At 40.0% G+C, this 15,146-nt stretch overlaps 1 protein-coding gene across 4 annotated transcripts in view; it reads left to right on the top strand.

Moving 5' to 3' along the window:
* WDR19 (WD repeat domain 19) overlaps positions 1 to 15,146 on the top strand; it is a 180,395-nt gene that overhangs the window by 132,099 nt on the left and 33,150 nt on the right. For 3 of the 4 annotated variants that reach the window (XM_037829602.1, XM_037829601.1, XM_037829603.1), the window contains 5 exons: positions 8,986 to 9,082; positions 10,564 to 10,688; positions 11,958 to 12,039; positions 13,280 to 13,430; positions 14,359 to 14,482. In XM_037829602.1, the coding sequence (XP_037685530.1) occupies positions 8,986 to 9,082; positions 10,564 to 10,688; positions 11,958 to 12,039; positions 13,280 to 13,430; positions 14,359 to 14,482 (579 nt within the window). Of the gene's footprint in view, positions 1 to 8,985; positions 9,083 to 9,283; positions 9,490 to 10,563; positions 10,689 to 11,957; positions 12,040 to 13,279; positions 13,431 to 14,358; positions 14,483 to 15,146 lie in introns of those variants that run through there. The other variant, XM_037829604.1, reaches the window with a different exon arrangement.

Here is a 15,146-nt window from a genome sequence, read left to right on the forward strand (position 1 = left end):
GGAAATCAAGAAGACTCTAGAAGAGCATAAAGAAGACATTGCAAGACTAAATAAAAAAATGGATGATCTTATGGAAATTAAAGAAACTGTTGACCAAATTAAAAAGATTCTGGACACTCATAGTACAAGACTAGAGGAAGTTGAACAACGAATCAGTGACCTGGAAGATGACAGAATGGAAAATGAAAGCATAAAAGAAAGAATGGGGAAAAAAATTGAAAAAATCGAAATGGACCTCAGGGATATGATAGATAATATGAAACGTCCAAATATAAGACTCATTGGTGTCCCAGAAGGGGAAGAAAAGGGTAAAGGTCTAGGAAGAGTTTTCAAAGAAATTATTGGGGAAAACTTCCCAAATCTTCTAAACAACATAAATACACAAATCATAAATGCTCAGCGAACTCCAAATAGAATAAATCCAAATAAACCCACTCCGAGACATATTCTGATCACACTGCCAAACACAGAAGAGAAGGAGCAAGTTCTGAAAGCAGCAAGAGAAAAGCAATTCATCACATACAAAGGAAACAGCATAAGACTAAGTAGTGACTACTCAGCAGCCACCATGGAGGCGAGAAGGCAGTGGCACGATATATTTAAAATTCTGAGTGAGAAAAATTTCCAGCCAAGAATACTTTATCCAGCAAAGCTCTCCTTCAAATTTGAGGGAGAGCTTAAATTTTTCACAGACAAACAAATGCTGAGAGAATTTGCTAACAAGAGACCTGCCCTACTGGAGATACTAAAGGGAGCCCTACAGACAGAGAAACAAAGACAGGACAGAGAGACTTGGAGAAAGGTTCAGTACTAAAGAGATTCGGTATGGGTACAATAAAGGATATTAATAGAGAGAGGGAAAAATATGGCAAACATAAACCAAAGAATAAGATGGCCGATTCAAGAAATGCCTTCACAGTTTTAACGTTGAATGTAAATGGATTAAACTCCCCAATTAAAAGATATAGATTCGCAGAATGGATCAAAAAAAATGAACCATCAATATGTTGCATACAAGAGACTCATCTTAGACACAGGGACACAAAGAAACTGAAAGTGAAAGGATGGAAAAAAATATTTCATGCAAGCTACAGCCAAAAGAAAGCAGGTGTAGCAATATTAATCTCAGATAAAATAGACTTCAAATGCAGGGATGTTTTGAGAGACAAAGAAGGCCACTACATACTAACAAAAGGGGCAATTCAGCAAGAAGAAATAACAATCGTAAATGTCTATGCACCCAATCAAGGTGCCACAAAATACATGAGAGAAACACTGGCAAAACTAAAGGAAGCAATTGATGTTTCCACAATAATTGTGGGAGACTTCAACACATCACTCTCTCCTATAGATAGATCAACCAGACAGAAGACCAATAAGGAAATTGAAAACCTAAACAATCTGATAAATGAATTAGATTTAACAGACATATACAGGACATTACATCCCAAATCACCAAGATACACATACTTTTCTAGTGCTCACGGAACTTTCTCCAGAATAGATCATATGCTGGGACATAAAACAAGCCTCAATAAATTTAAAAAGATTGAAATTATTCAAAGCACATTCTCTGACCACAATGGAATACAATTAGAAGTCAATAACCATCAGAGACTTAGAAAATTCACAAATACCTGGAGGTTAAACAACACACTCCTAAACAATCAGTGGGTTAAAGAAGAAATAGCAAGAGAAATTGCTAAATATATAGAGACGAATGAAAATGAGAACACAACATACCAAAACCTATGGGATGCAGCAAAAGCAGTGCTAAGGGGGAAATTTATAGCACTAAACGCATATATTAAAAAGGAAGAAAGAGCCAAAATCAAAGAACTAATGAATCAACTGAAGAAGCTAGAAAATGAACAGCAAACCAATCCTAAACCAAGTAGAAGAAAAGAAATAACAAGGATTAAAGCAGAAATAAATGACATAGAGAACAAAAAAACAATAGAGAGGATAAATATCACCAAAAGTTGGTTCTTTGAGAAGATCAACAAGATTGACAAGCCCCTAGCTAGACTGACAAAATCAAAAAGAGAGAAGACCCATATAAACAAAATAATGAATGAAAAAGGTGACATAACTGCAGATCCTGAAGAAATTAAAAAAATTATAAGAGGATATTATGAACAACTGTATGGCAACAAACTGGATAACGTAGAAGAAATGGACAATTTCCTGGAAACATATGAACAACCTAGACTGACCAGAGAAGAAATAGAAGACCTCAACCAACCCATCACAAGCAAAGAGATCCAATCAGTCATCAAAAATCTTCCCACAAATAAATGCCCAGGGCCAGATGGCTTCACAGGGGAATTCTACCAAACTTTCCAGAAAGAACTGACACCAATCTTACTCAAACTCTTTCAAAACATTGAAAAAAATGGAACACTACCTAACTCATTTTATGAAGCTAACATCAATCTAATACCAAAACCAGGCAAAGATGCTACAAAAAAGGAAAACTACCGGCCAATCTCCCTAATGAATACAGATGCAAAAATCCTCAACAAAATACTTGCAAATCGAATCCAAAGACACATTAAAAAAATCATACACCATGACCAAGTGGGGTTCATGCCAGGCATGCAAGGATGGTTCAACATAAGAAAATCAATCAATGTATTACAACACATTAAAAACTCGAAAGGGAAAAATCAATTGATCATCTCAATAGATGCTGAAAAAGCATTTGACAAAATCCAACATCCCTTTTTGATAAAAACACTTCAAAAGGTAGGAATTGAAGGAAACTTCCTCAACATGATAAAGAGCATATATGAAAAACCCACAGCCAGCATAGTACTCAATGGTGAGAGACTGAAAGCCTTCCCTCTAAGATCAGGAACAAGACAAGGATGCCCGCTGTCACCACTGTTATTCAACATTGTTCTGGAAGGGCTAGCCAGGGCAATCCGGCAAGACAAAGAAATAAAAGGCATCCAAATTGGAAAAGAAGAAGTAAAACTGTCATTGTTTGCAGATGATATGATCTTATATCTAGAAAACCTTGAGAAATCGACGATACAGCTACTAGAGCTAATAAACAAATTTAGCAAAGTAGCGGGATACAAGATTAATGCACATAAGTCAGTAATGTTTCTATATGCTAGAAATGAACAAACTGAAGAGACACTCAAGAAAAAGATACCATTTTCAATAGCAACTAAAAAAATGAAGTACCTAGGAATAAACTTAACCAAAGATGTAAAAGACCTATACAAAGAAAACTACATAACTCTACTAAAAGAAATAGAAGGGGACCTTAAAAGATGGAAAAATATTCCATGTTCATGGATAGGAAGGCTAAATGTCATTAAGATGTCAATTCTACCCAAACTCATCTACAGATTCAATGCAATCCCAATCAAAATTCCAACAACCTACTTTGCAGACTTGGAAAAGCTAGTTATCAAATTTATTTGGAAAGGGAAGATGCCTCGAATTGCTAAAGACACCCTAAAAAAGAAAAACGAAGTGGGAGGACTTACACTCCCTGACTTTGAAGCTTATTATAAAGCCACAGTTGCCAAAACAGCATGGTACTGGCACAAAGACAGACATATAGATCAATGGAATCGAATTGAGAATTCAGAGATAGACCCTCAGATCTATGGCCGACTGATCTTTGATAAGGCCCCCAAAGTCACTGAACTGAGCCATAATGGTCTTTTCAACAAATGGGGCTGGGAGAGTTGGCTATCCATATCCAAAAGAATGAAAGAGGACCCCTACCTCACCCCCTACACAAAAATTAACTCAAAATGGACCAAAGATCTCAATATAAAAGAAAGTACCATAAAACTCCTAGAAGATAATGTAGGAAAACATCTTCAAGACCTTGTATTAGGAGGCCACTTCCTAGACTTTACACCCAAAGCACAAGCAACAAAAGAGAAAATAGATAAATGGGAACTCCTCAAGCTTAGAAGTTTCTGCACCTCAAAGGAATTTCTCAAAAAGGTAAAGAGGCAGCCAACTCAATGGGAAAAAATTTTTGGAAACCATGTATCTGACAAAAGACTGATATCTTGCATATACAAAGAAATCCTACAACTCAATGACAATAGTACAGACAGCCCTATTATAAAATGGGCAAAAGATATGAAAAGACAGTTCTCTGAAGAGGAAATACAAATGGCCAAGAAACACATGAAAAAATGTTCAGCTTCACTAGCTATTAGAGAGATGCAAATTAAGACCACAATGAGATACCATCTAACACCGGTTAGAATGGCTGCCATTAAACAAACAGGAAACTACAAATGCTGGAGGGGATGTGGAGAAATTGGAACTCTTATTCATTGTTGGTGGGACTGTATAATGGTTCAGCCACTCTGGAAGTCAGTCTGGCGGTTCCTTAGAAAACTAGATATAGAGCTACGATTCGATCCAGCGATTGCACTTCTCGGTATATACCCGGAAGATCGGAAAGCAGTGACACGAACAGATATCTGCACGCCAATGTTCATAGCAGCATTATTCACAATTGCCAAGAGATGGAAACAACCCAACTGTCCTTCAACAGATGAGTGGATAAATAAAATGTGGTATATACACACGATGGAATACTACGCGGCAGTAAGAAGGAACGATCTGGTGAAACATATGACAACATGGATGAACCTTGAAGACATAATGCTGAGCGAAATAAGCCAGGCACAAAAAGAGAAATATTATATGCTACCACTAATGTGAACTTTGAAAAATGTAAAACAAAAGGTTTATAATGTAGAATGTAGGGGAACTAGCAGTAGAGAACAATTAAGGAAGGGGGAACAATAATCCAAGAAGAACAGATAAGCTATTTAACGTTCTGGGGATGCCCAGAAATGACTATGGTCTGTTAATTTCTGATGGATATAGTAGGAACAAGTTCACAGAAATGTTGCTGTATTAGGTAACTTTCTTCAGGTAAAGTAGGAACATGTTGGAAGTTAAGCAGTTATCTTAGGTTAGTTGTCTTTTTCTTACTCCCTTGTTATGGTCTCTTTGAAATGTTCCTTTATTGTATGTTTGTTTTCTTTTTAACTTTTTTTTTCATACAGTTGATTTAAAAAAAGAAGGGAAAGTTAAAAAAAAAAAAAAAAAAGAAAGAAAAGCAAGGGAAAAAAAAAAAAGATGTAGTGCCCCCTTGAGGAGCCTGTGGAGAATGCAGGGGTATTCGCCTACCCCACCTCCATGGTTGCTAACATGACCACAGACATAGGGGACTGGTGGTTTAATGGGTTGAGCCCTCTACCATAAGTTTTACCCTTGGGAAGACGGTTGCTGCAAAGGAGAGGCTAGGCCTCCCTATATTTGTGCCTAAGAGTCTCCTCCTGAATGCCTCTTTGTTGCTCAGATGTGGCCCTCTCTCTCTGGCTAAGCCAACTTGAAAGGTGACATCACTGCCCTCCCCCCTACGTGGGATCAGACACCCAGGGGAGTGAATCTCCCTGGCAACGTAGAATATGACTCCCGGGGAGGAATGTAGACCCGGCATCGTGGGACGGAGAACATCTTCTTGACCAAAAGGGGGATGTGAAAGGAAATGAAATAAGCTTCAGTGGCAGAGAGATTCCAAAACGAGCCGAGAGATCACTCTGGTGGGCACTCTTACGCACACTTTAGACAACCCTTTTTAGGTTCTAAAGAATTGGGGTGGCTGGTGGTGGATACCTGAAACTATCAAACTACAACCCAGAACCCATGAATCTCGAAGACAGTTGTATAAAAATGTAGCTTATGAGGGGTGACAATGGGATTGGGAAAGCCAAAAGGACCAAACTCCACTTTGTCTAGTTTATGGATGGATGTGTAGAAAAGTAGGGGAAGGAAACAAACAGACAAAGGTACCCAGTGTTCTTTTTTACTTCAATTGCTCTTTTTCACTCTAATTATTATTTCTGTTATTTTTGTGTGTGTGCTAATGAAGGTGTCAGGGATTGATTTAGGTGATGAGTGTACAACTATGTAATGGTACTGTAAACAATCGAAAGTACAATTTGTTTTGTATGACTGCGTGGTATGTGAATATATCTCAATAAAATGATGGTTAAAAAAAAAAAAAAAGAAACCAGTTAGCAAGATAGCAGATTTTAAACCAACTATATCAATAATCATTTTAAATGCGACTGGTCTAAATACAGCAGTTAAGAGAGATTTTCATATTTGTGCCAGTTTGAATGTATTGTGTCCCCCAAACGCCATTATCTTTGATGTAATCTTGTGTGGGCAGACGTTATCAGTTTTGATTAGATTTCTTTGAGTGTTTCTTTGGAGATGTGCACCACCTAACTGTAGGTGATAACTCTGATGAGATAATTTCCATGGAGGCGTGGCCCCACCCATTTAGCATGGGCCTTGATCAGTGGAACCATATAAATGAGCTGACAGGCAGAGGCAACTCAGTGCAGCTGTGAGCGACATTTTGAAGAGGAGCTACAGCCAAGAGGGACACTTTGAAGAAAGCACAGGAGCTGCAGATGAGAGACAGTTTGAAGACGGCCGTTGAAAGCAGACTCTTGCTCCGGAGAAGCTGAGAGAGGACAAATATCCCAAGTGCAACTAAGAGTGACATTTTTGAGGAACTGCAGCCTAGAGAGGAATGTCCTGGGAGAAAGCCATTTTGAAACCAGAACTCTGGAGCAGATGCCAGCCATGTGCCTTCCCAGCTAACAGAGGTTTTCCGGATACCATTGGCAATCCTCCAGTGAAGGTACCTGGATTGTTGATGTGTTACCTTGGACACTTTATGGCCTTAAGACTGTAACTGTGTAACCAAATAAACCCCCTTTTAAAAAAGCCAAAAAAAAAAAAAAAAAAAAAAGTAACTCACTATAAAGTAGAAATAAAGAATTAACACATTTTCAAAATTTGTGTCTCACCATGGGTTTCTGCAGAAATCAGGCTTCTCAGTCATGTTGATAAGGACAGATTCACACCCCTTTGAGAACACCCTCCACCCCTCAGCTTTTTTTTCCTTCCTTTGATGTTCAAGGGTTTCTGCTTAAGTTCCTGATCTAGAGAAAGATGATGGAATGTCACTGGCATGAGAGGATTTTAGAGATCCTGATTTTAGAGATTTTAGAGATCCAAGTCCATTTCCATTATCTCACAGATAAAGACAGTGTTCTAGTTTGCTAATGCTGCCTGTCACAGCCCAAGAGGGCCAAGCCAGTCCAGAGGCCAAAGAAGACAACGAGCATTTTCTGATACATGAACTTTTATTCAGGGCTTACTTACAGGGCGAGAAGTTGTGGAGAGATCATGACGGCTCTCTCAAGCTGGGCAGGCATCACGTTCGCAGGGAAGGCGACCCAGCGATGCCAAAAGGGCAGAAAGCCTTTTATAAGGGTTTAAGACAAAGGCCTTCCTAAGGGTGGGGGGAGCATTGATGCAGGAATAGGTCATTCTGACCTGGGGGGTGGTGCAGGAAGGACTAGAATAATGCTTGGACAATTACATTTTGCTCTTTTTGTGAGAATAAGAGCTTCTCATTTCCTGCCTGCTTGCATAAAGTTACATTTTAAGGTCAATTTACTCTTTTTTTTCTTTACTAGCTTACAAGACAATAGGTTAAACATTTAGCTGCCTAGGTCATGCAGACTGCTGTGCACCAAAGATCTGCAGGCCTGTTTTGTTCAGGCCACGGGTTACCACACTGCCGGAATGCAAAACACCAGAGATGGATAGGCTTTTATAAAAGGGGGTTTATTCGGTTACACAGTTACAGTCTTAAGGCCATAAAATGTCCAAGGTAACACATCAGCAATCAGGTACCTTCACTGGAGGATGCCCAGTGGTATCTGGGAAACCTCTGTTAGCTGGGAAGGCACGTGGCTGGCATCTGCTCCAAAGTTCTGGTTTCAAAATGGCTTTCTCCCAGGACATTCCTCCTTAGGCTGCAGTTCCTCCAAAATGTCACTCTTAGTTGCTCTTGGAGTGTTTTTCCTCTCTTGGCTTCTCTGGAGCAAAAGTCTGCTTTCAACGGCCATCTTCAAACTGTCTCTCAGCTGCAGCTATTCTCTCAGCGCCTGTGCATTCTTCAAAGTGTCCCTCTTGGCTGTAGCTCCTCTTCAGACTGTCACTCTCAGCTGCACTGAGTTCCTTCTGTTTGTCAGCTCATTTATATGGCTGCAGTGATTTAATTTACACCCACCCTGAATGGGTGGGATAACACCTTCATGGAAATTATCCAATCAGAGTCATCGCCCACAGTTGGGTGGGGCGCATCTCCATGGAAACACTCGAAGAATTACAATCTAATCAACACTGATATGTCTGCCCACACAAGATTACATCAAAGATAATGGTGTTTTGGGGGACATAATACATTCAAACCAGCACAGACAGTAAGACCCAGAGAGGCTAAATTAACTTGCCAAAGGACATAGGCCTTTAAATTGTTCCCAGCCACCTCATATTGCATCTGTTTATTCTAATAATCTGGAAACCAGCATTGAGTACATGAAACTGTCTAGAGCTAAAGGCCATATGGCAAACTGGCAAAGGCCAAAGAAAATTTTATACTCCAGTGAGAATTTGTATAGGAATAAACAATTTTGAAAATTTACAAAGTTGGTATATTGTGTAAGAACATGTTTCTTTTTCAGGCACATGAAAGATACTCTGTGGAGTGGGTTAGAACTCTGAAGCCACATCACCTGGGTTCAAATCCTGGCTCTGCCTCTGCCTGGTTGTGTTTCAGTTCACTCATCTATGAAATGAGTATAATCGTACCTTCCTCCTAGGGTGGTTGTAAGGTGTTAAATGAGTTAATATTTCTCAAGTGCTTAGAACAGTACCTAGCACATATTAGACCCTGAATAAGTGTTCAATAAATAAATGAGTTCATTGGGATTCTTTAAAATGGTATCAGCCCTCAGTTAGTGGCAGGTGAATGTGATTCTAATTGAAATGCAAAATTTTAGGCATTTCTTCCCTGAGCTAGTGAATGAAGTGATGTTTCTTTGATCTTTTGTATGTCAGGACGCCAAGTATCTGTTCCGCTTGTACATGGCTCTGAAACAGTACCGAGAAGCTGCCCAGACTGCCATTATAATTGCCAGGGAAGAGCAGTCTTCAGGTGGGTCCCCAGTCTTCATGGTTTTCTCCCCAAATCTAGCTGGGGAGATTTCTCCCCAAATTTGGGTTGGGAATCTAGCTTCCAGCCTCTTCTCTGCCTAGGAGAGAGTGGCCAGTTTCTAATCTAGGTTTGCTCTGCATCCAGATAGGGGAATGACCACTTCTAGGTTTCAGAGACGTAAGATAATTATTCACCTCACAGGGAACATCGAATGACTCTGACCAAGGCCTGCTCTTGCTGGGCACTAGTTCCTCTACCCCTTCAAGGCCTCACAGTTTCTGTTTCCTGGACAACAACTCCCCTGACATCCCCAGCCGACAGCCTCCCTCTTACAAACTCACAGTACTTTCTCTCTTTCCATCCCGTGTATTTGGCCTTAAAATAAAAGATGTTGGAAGATGGAAAATAACTATGTGTTATTATTATTGAGCTAGTTTTTTATGGACTCTCCAGAATGGTTCTGTTCACTTATGCTCTGTAAATATTTATTGAATAAGTTAGTGAATTAATCTGATAACTTCACTAATTTTTTATAAGCTAATTATCTTAGGTGTTCATAAATATGGAACACAATTTTGGAAAACATGGAATTAAATAAGTCATTACTTTATTCAGCAAATGTTTATCTAGTACCTGCTCTCTGTCAGGTACATGTTAGGAGCTCAGGACACACAGCCCAGTTTTGTCTTCAAGGACTCACAAGTTCATGGGAGTAGCAGACAAGTAGATTCAGAGTTGTAATACAGGTGATGAGTTTTCTAATATAGAAACAGAAATACGGTAAAGGGTACCAGGAAAGGACGTCCACCTCATCCTGAAGGATGGCGGGGAGGCAGAATTGGGGGATGGAGACGAGAGAGGGCAACAAGAACTTCCGCTGAGTTTTGAAAGGGGGAAATCACAGCAGACGAGGGAGAGAGGCATGTGCAGGGAGTACCAGCCCGGGAGGACACAGAGGCTCGGAGACGCAAGAGAGGTGGCAGTGGTCACAGGTCTGGAGCATGAGCGGAGGGCAAAGGTCAGGTACAGAGGTAGACAGAGTCAGGTTCTGAAGGGCCAAGTCCTCTGCTCAGGAATTTGCACTTGATCCGTAAGGCTTTGGAGTTTCAGGAAGGGGTGTGACCAATAGCTTGAGGTTTTTAAAAGAATGCTTTGGCCTCAGAGTGAAGGCAGTGGAGGCTTGGTGGGAGCACCGATGAGTGCCAGCTGCAGAGACAGAGGGTGAGAAGCATTAACACAGGGCTGAACAGGGGAGCCTTAGAGGTGAGCTCAGGTGGGTGCCCTGCAGGAGAGGGAGCTGTCTAAGGTGACAATGTGTTTTTTTATTTTTTCCCTGAGGGACTGATGTTAGTAGTTTACATAACAAATGACTAAGACATCACCAGTAACATAATTAACAAAACCCACTTTGTAAAATGAGGCCCCGTAGAAAGTCCTCAGATCCGATCCTTTGTAATGTTATTTTCCCACCTTTTTTCAAGGAAACTATCGGAATGCACATGATGTTCTCTTCAGTATGTATGCAGAACTTAAATCCCAGAAAATCAAAATTCCCTCTGAAATGGCCACCAACCTCATGATTCTGCACAGTTATATACTAGTGAAGGTGAGGCCCTTGGAGTGTCTTGGGACATAACCTGCCAGGGGTGTGTATCACCCATTGGGGTTTCCTCCAGGCATCTGTCCATTGGATTAGAGAGATTTCCTAGATCTCTCTTATTGCTAAGAGAAAAATGTGATAAGATGAAGAACAGTTATACAATATGCTGCCTTTTGTGTACAAAAAGGCAAAAAGAAGAACCAATATATATTTATTGGAAAAATATTCAGGAGGCTACCAAAAGTGGTTACTAAAGGGAACCAGGGGTGGAGCAGGAGGTTCCACACCCGATCAGGGTAGGAGGGAAGAGGGAGGGCGAGTTTTCTCTGTGTAGATCTTTTAATATTGTTATAATTTTGAACCATACGAGGGTATTACCTGTTCAAAAACATGGGTTTACTTAAAACATTTTTGCTTATCCAGAGCTTGTTAATTACTTCTAAGATAGTGAATTTTATAAAATTTACCATTTTAAATACTATTTCTTTTTTCTTCTGCATATAAAAGTAATACATAGTCACTAAGAAAATTTAGAGAGCACAAAAAGGTAAAATGAAAAAATAATTCGTCCTTTAAATCCATGACCTAGATATAGCTGTTGTTAATCCTATTTTGTATATATTCTCTATACTCCCATAAATGAATACGTGCACCCTATTTATTTTTTTACCAAACTGGGACTATACTTATGTCCACCTGTGTATTCTGTTTTTTATCAGTAATTCTTAAAAAAAAAAAAATTAGAGCATGCAACCCCAAGTATTTGTACGTACAAGTTGCATAAATATTATGTGTATGTGTTGTATATATGTGTACATATGTATATTTGAATATACACACATCTCTTTGTAAAAGTACAGGCAGATTCCAACTTAGTATTTTGCCAGATATTCATTTTTGTCCAAGTACATCTTTCCATATTAATGCTAAATTGTTTTCCAAGCCAGTGTGCACAAGCTTATTTTACTTTTAAGGTAGACGCAAGTTATGAATGTAGTAAGAGATGGACCAGGGATTTTAACCCATGTCAGGGGATCTAGGGCAAAGTGAAAAGCCGGGGGTAGAGTTAGGGGTGGGGCCACGATACTGGGAAGCTGCTGGAAGGAGGGAAAACAAGGAAGAAATCCCAAGTGGCGTTAGCCAGGAAAAGCTGCAAGGATCTTATGAGGAGCCTGTTCTGGCTCACAGTCAAGGAGTTGTTTATTTGGGGGAACACACCATGAATTGAGGTTAATCAGAGTCTCTAAAAACAGTAAAATATCTCATTTATTTCAGATTCATGTTAAAAATAGAGACCACATGAAAGGGGCACGTATGCTTATTCGAGTGGCCAACAACATCAGCAAATTTCCATCACGTAAGTGCTGCCTGAGAAGAGCTCATTAGCCACATTTCTACACCGGGAGAGTGGTACAGGCTCTATATGCACGGACTCCGCCAGCCACCGTTCTAAGCTCTCTACATATGATACCTCAGTTTATCCTCACACCAACCCCATGAAGTGGGTCCTATTTTTATTACTTTCTCTATTTTACAGATAGGGAAACCAGGGCCTAGAGAGGTGCCTGAGGTCACACACTTGGCAGTGAGTCTGACTCTGTTCTCAACCACTGGAGGGTCTTGCCTCTGGAAAAGGCTCCTTTATTCTAAAACACTGATGTGTCATATGACATTCTTCAATGAATAGATTTTATCACCTAGACAAGAGTTGCAGACTTTTTCCGTAATGGGCCCGATGATAAACATTTTCAGTTTTGTGGGCCACGCAGTCTCTGTTGCATCTCTTTAATTCTGCCGTTGTAGCTTGAAGGCCGGCAGAGACACTTTGTAAACGAATGAGCATGGCTGGGTTCCAATAATTCTATTTATGGACACAGAAATTTGGATTTTATGTATTATATAATTTTCACGTCACGAAATACTCTCCTTTTGATTTTTTTTCAGCCATTTAAAAATGTAAAAACCATTCTTAGCCCGCAGGCCATATGAAAACAGTCAGAGGGCCGGGTTTGATTCATGGGTCATAGTTTGCCAACCCCCGTTCTATGAATGCATTCTTTTGTATGGCATGAAAAAGACTTTTAAGGTAAGTGTATACCATGCTGGCAAAGTGCTAATGGGAATGGAAATTGGTATGACATTTCTAGAAAGCAGTTTGGCAATTTATGGTAAGAGTATTTTCATAAAGGTCATGTTCTTTGTGCCAAAACTTGACTTCTGGGTATCTGTCCTGAAGAAATAATTAGACACATACAGAGAGGCTAGTGCATAGAGTTATCACTCTCTCTCAGTCATTTCATCAGCAGTCCTGTCAAATGTAAAAACATATCTCAGAGCTGTGGGAGGAAAGACACGAACGTGTTGCCTCAAGGGAGTTGCAGATTCTGCTTTTACAGAGGAACACATGGGAAAATCAAGGGAAAGACATTTTGATGAGCAGTTTGCCTGACTCCACTGCTGTGCCCTTTCCTTGTTAAACAGGTCATTTTCTGGTTCTTTGCCAGAAAAACAGTTCAGAGAGATGTGATCCTGTTTTCCTACTAAGCCAGGAACAATCGTGCCAATTTGCCTGAACGTGGGAGTCATTTGTGTTGCAGACATTGTGCCGATCCTGACATCGACAGTGATCGAGTGTCACAGAGCAGGCCTGAAGAACTCTGCTTTCAGCTTCGCGGCTATGTTGATGAGGCCTGAGTACCGCAGTAAGATAGATGTGAAATACAAAAAGAAGATTGAAGCAATGGTCAGGTAGGCAGTGACAGCTCTTCCTACTACCTGATCACATCTCACAAGTACAGTTTTCAAAATGTAGGTGCTAATGTGCAGGCCATTAGATAGAGTGGAGCTTGGGGCCAAGCTGGATGGGGCTACATGGAAACAACCCTTTTTTAAAAATCTGGTAGGTCTAAGGAGCTTGAGACCAAATCCTTCTGATCCAATACACCCACCAGCCTGGAGAGTGAAGTGAAGATAAAGTAACTAGAAAACGAGAGAGCACATTTACCCCCAGCTTACAGCCCTGCTGGCTTAGGTTCAAACGTGGAAGGGATACTAGGTGTTCTCTCCCACACGAGTGGTCTAAGACTGTGCTGTCCCATACGGTACCCACCAGCCACATGTGGCTATTTAAATTTACCTAAAAATAATTAAAATTTTAAATTCAATTCCTCAGTCACACCAGCCATATCTCAAGTGCTCATCAAAAGCCATAGGCTAGAGGCTACCGTATTGGACAGAGCAGAATTGGAACATTTCCACTGTCACAGAAAGTTCCATTGGACAGCACTAGAGAGCCTTTACCACTTCAGTTACACAAAAGAGAAAGAGGAGAAAGGTAAGCTCACCACTTCAGGGGCACAGGAGGAGAGGAGACAGCAAGACCCACCCACATTTCCTGCCATTAATGCGGTTGGAACTCCAGCAGCTCACAAACACGGCCCATGTAATACCCTGGAATCTGACTCATCCTAATAACTCTTCCTCCTCCCTGGAGCTGGAGTGGGGCCGGTGGGGAAAGGGCTGCAGGTGAGCCATACCCCTCTGTCCTCAGAGTCTAATAGGAAGAAGCAGGTGTGTTACATGTTACTAGTTTTCAAAACATGCGTTCTCTCTGCTATCCATGAGACACGAAATGAAGTGTTATTGTTTTTAAATGACATATGATCCCTCCTCACAGGAGGCCCGATACATCCGAGACAGAAGAGGTCACGACACCTTGTCCATTCTGTGAATTTCTTCTCCCAGAGTGTGAACTCCTCTGCCCTGGATGTAAAAATAACATCCCATATTGCATCGCAACGGTAAGTTTCCTTTAATGTTATTCCTTTTTTGTTATATGTGTGTATAGCCTATTTGAATAATTGATATATGTCAACATATTCTTCACTTCCGAAATACTCTTATCCCTCAAATTTCCTACAGCATTTAGCATATAACTTCATAGTTAATAAAGTATCTTCAAAGCGCACACACAAAAAAATCCAGAAGGCACTGCAGGACAGTGTAGCATAGGCCTGGGGATTATACAATCCTGTACTCAAATCCTTTCTCTGCCATTTATTGGCTCCATAACCTGGTGCAGTTTACTTTACCTCCTTAGGTTCATCTGTATCAATACCTGCCTCATTGAGATAAAGCACAGATTGATGAGATAACATTATAAGTCTTAATTTAATACCTGACATGCTGTAGAACTTAAGTGGGATTTTTATTAATTTTATTATTAAGGCCTATTATTAGAAAACTTTAAAATATCAGATTCTTTATTAATTGTCGGGTTAATGTTTTATTTTAAAAGAAAATACATTCAGTAGTGATGATTCTTTTTTTATATATGAATCTGATTTTTTGAAAATCTGGCCTTAGTCCTTTGGATGCCGTCTCTTTCTAGTCAATTAACCACCTATGTGAAACATCAATAATTTTATAATTTAATGATCTGGATTTTATTTACAACCCAATTAT

This window comes from Choloepus didactylus, chromosome 3, assembly GCF_015220235.1.
Source record: "Choloepus didactylus isolate mChoDid1 chromosome 3, mChoDid1.pri, whole genome shotgun sequence".
In the NCBI taxonomy this organism is placed as follows: domain Eukaryota; kingdom Metazoa; phylum Chordata; class Mammalia; order Pilosa; family Megalonychidae; genus Choloepus; species Choloepus didactylus.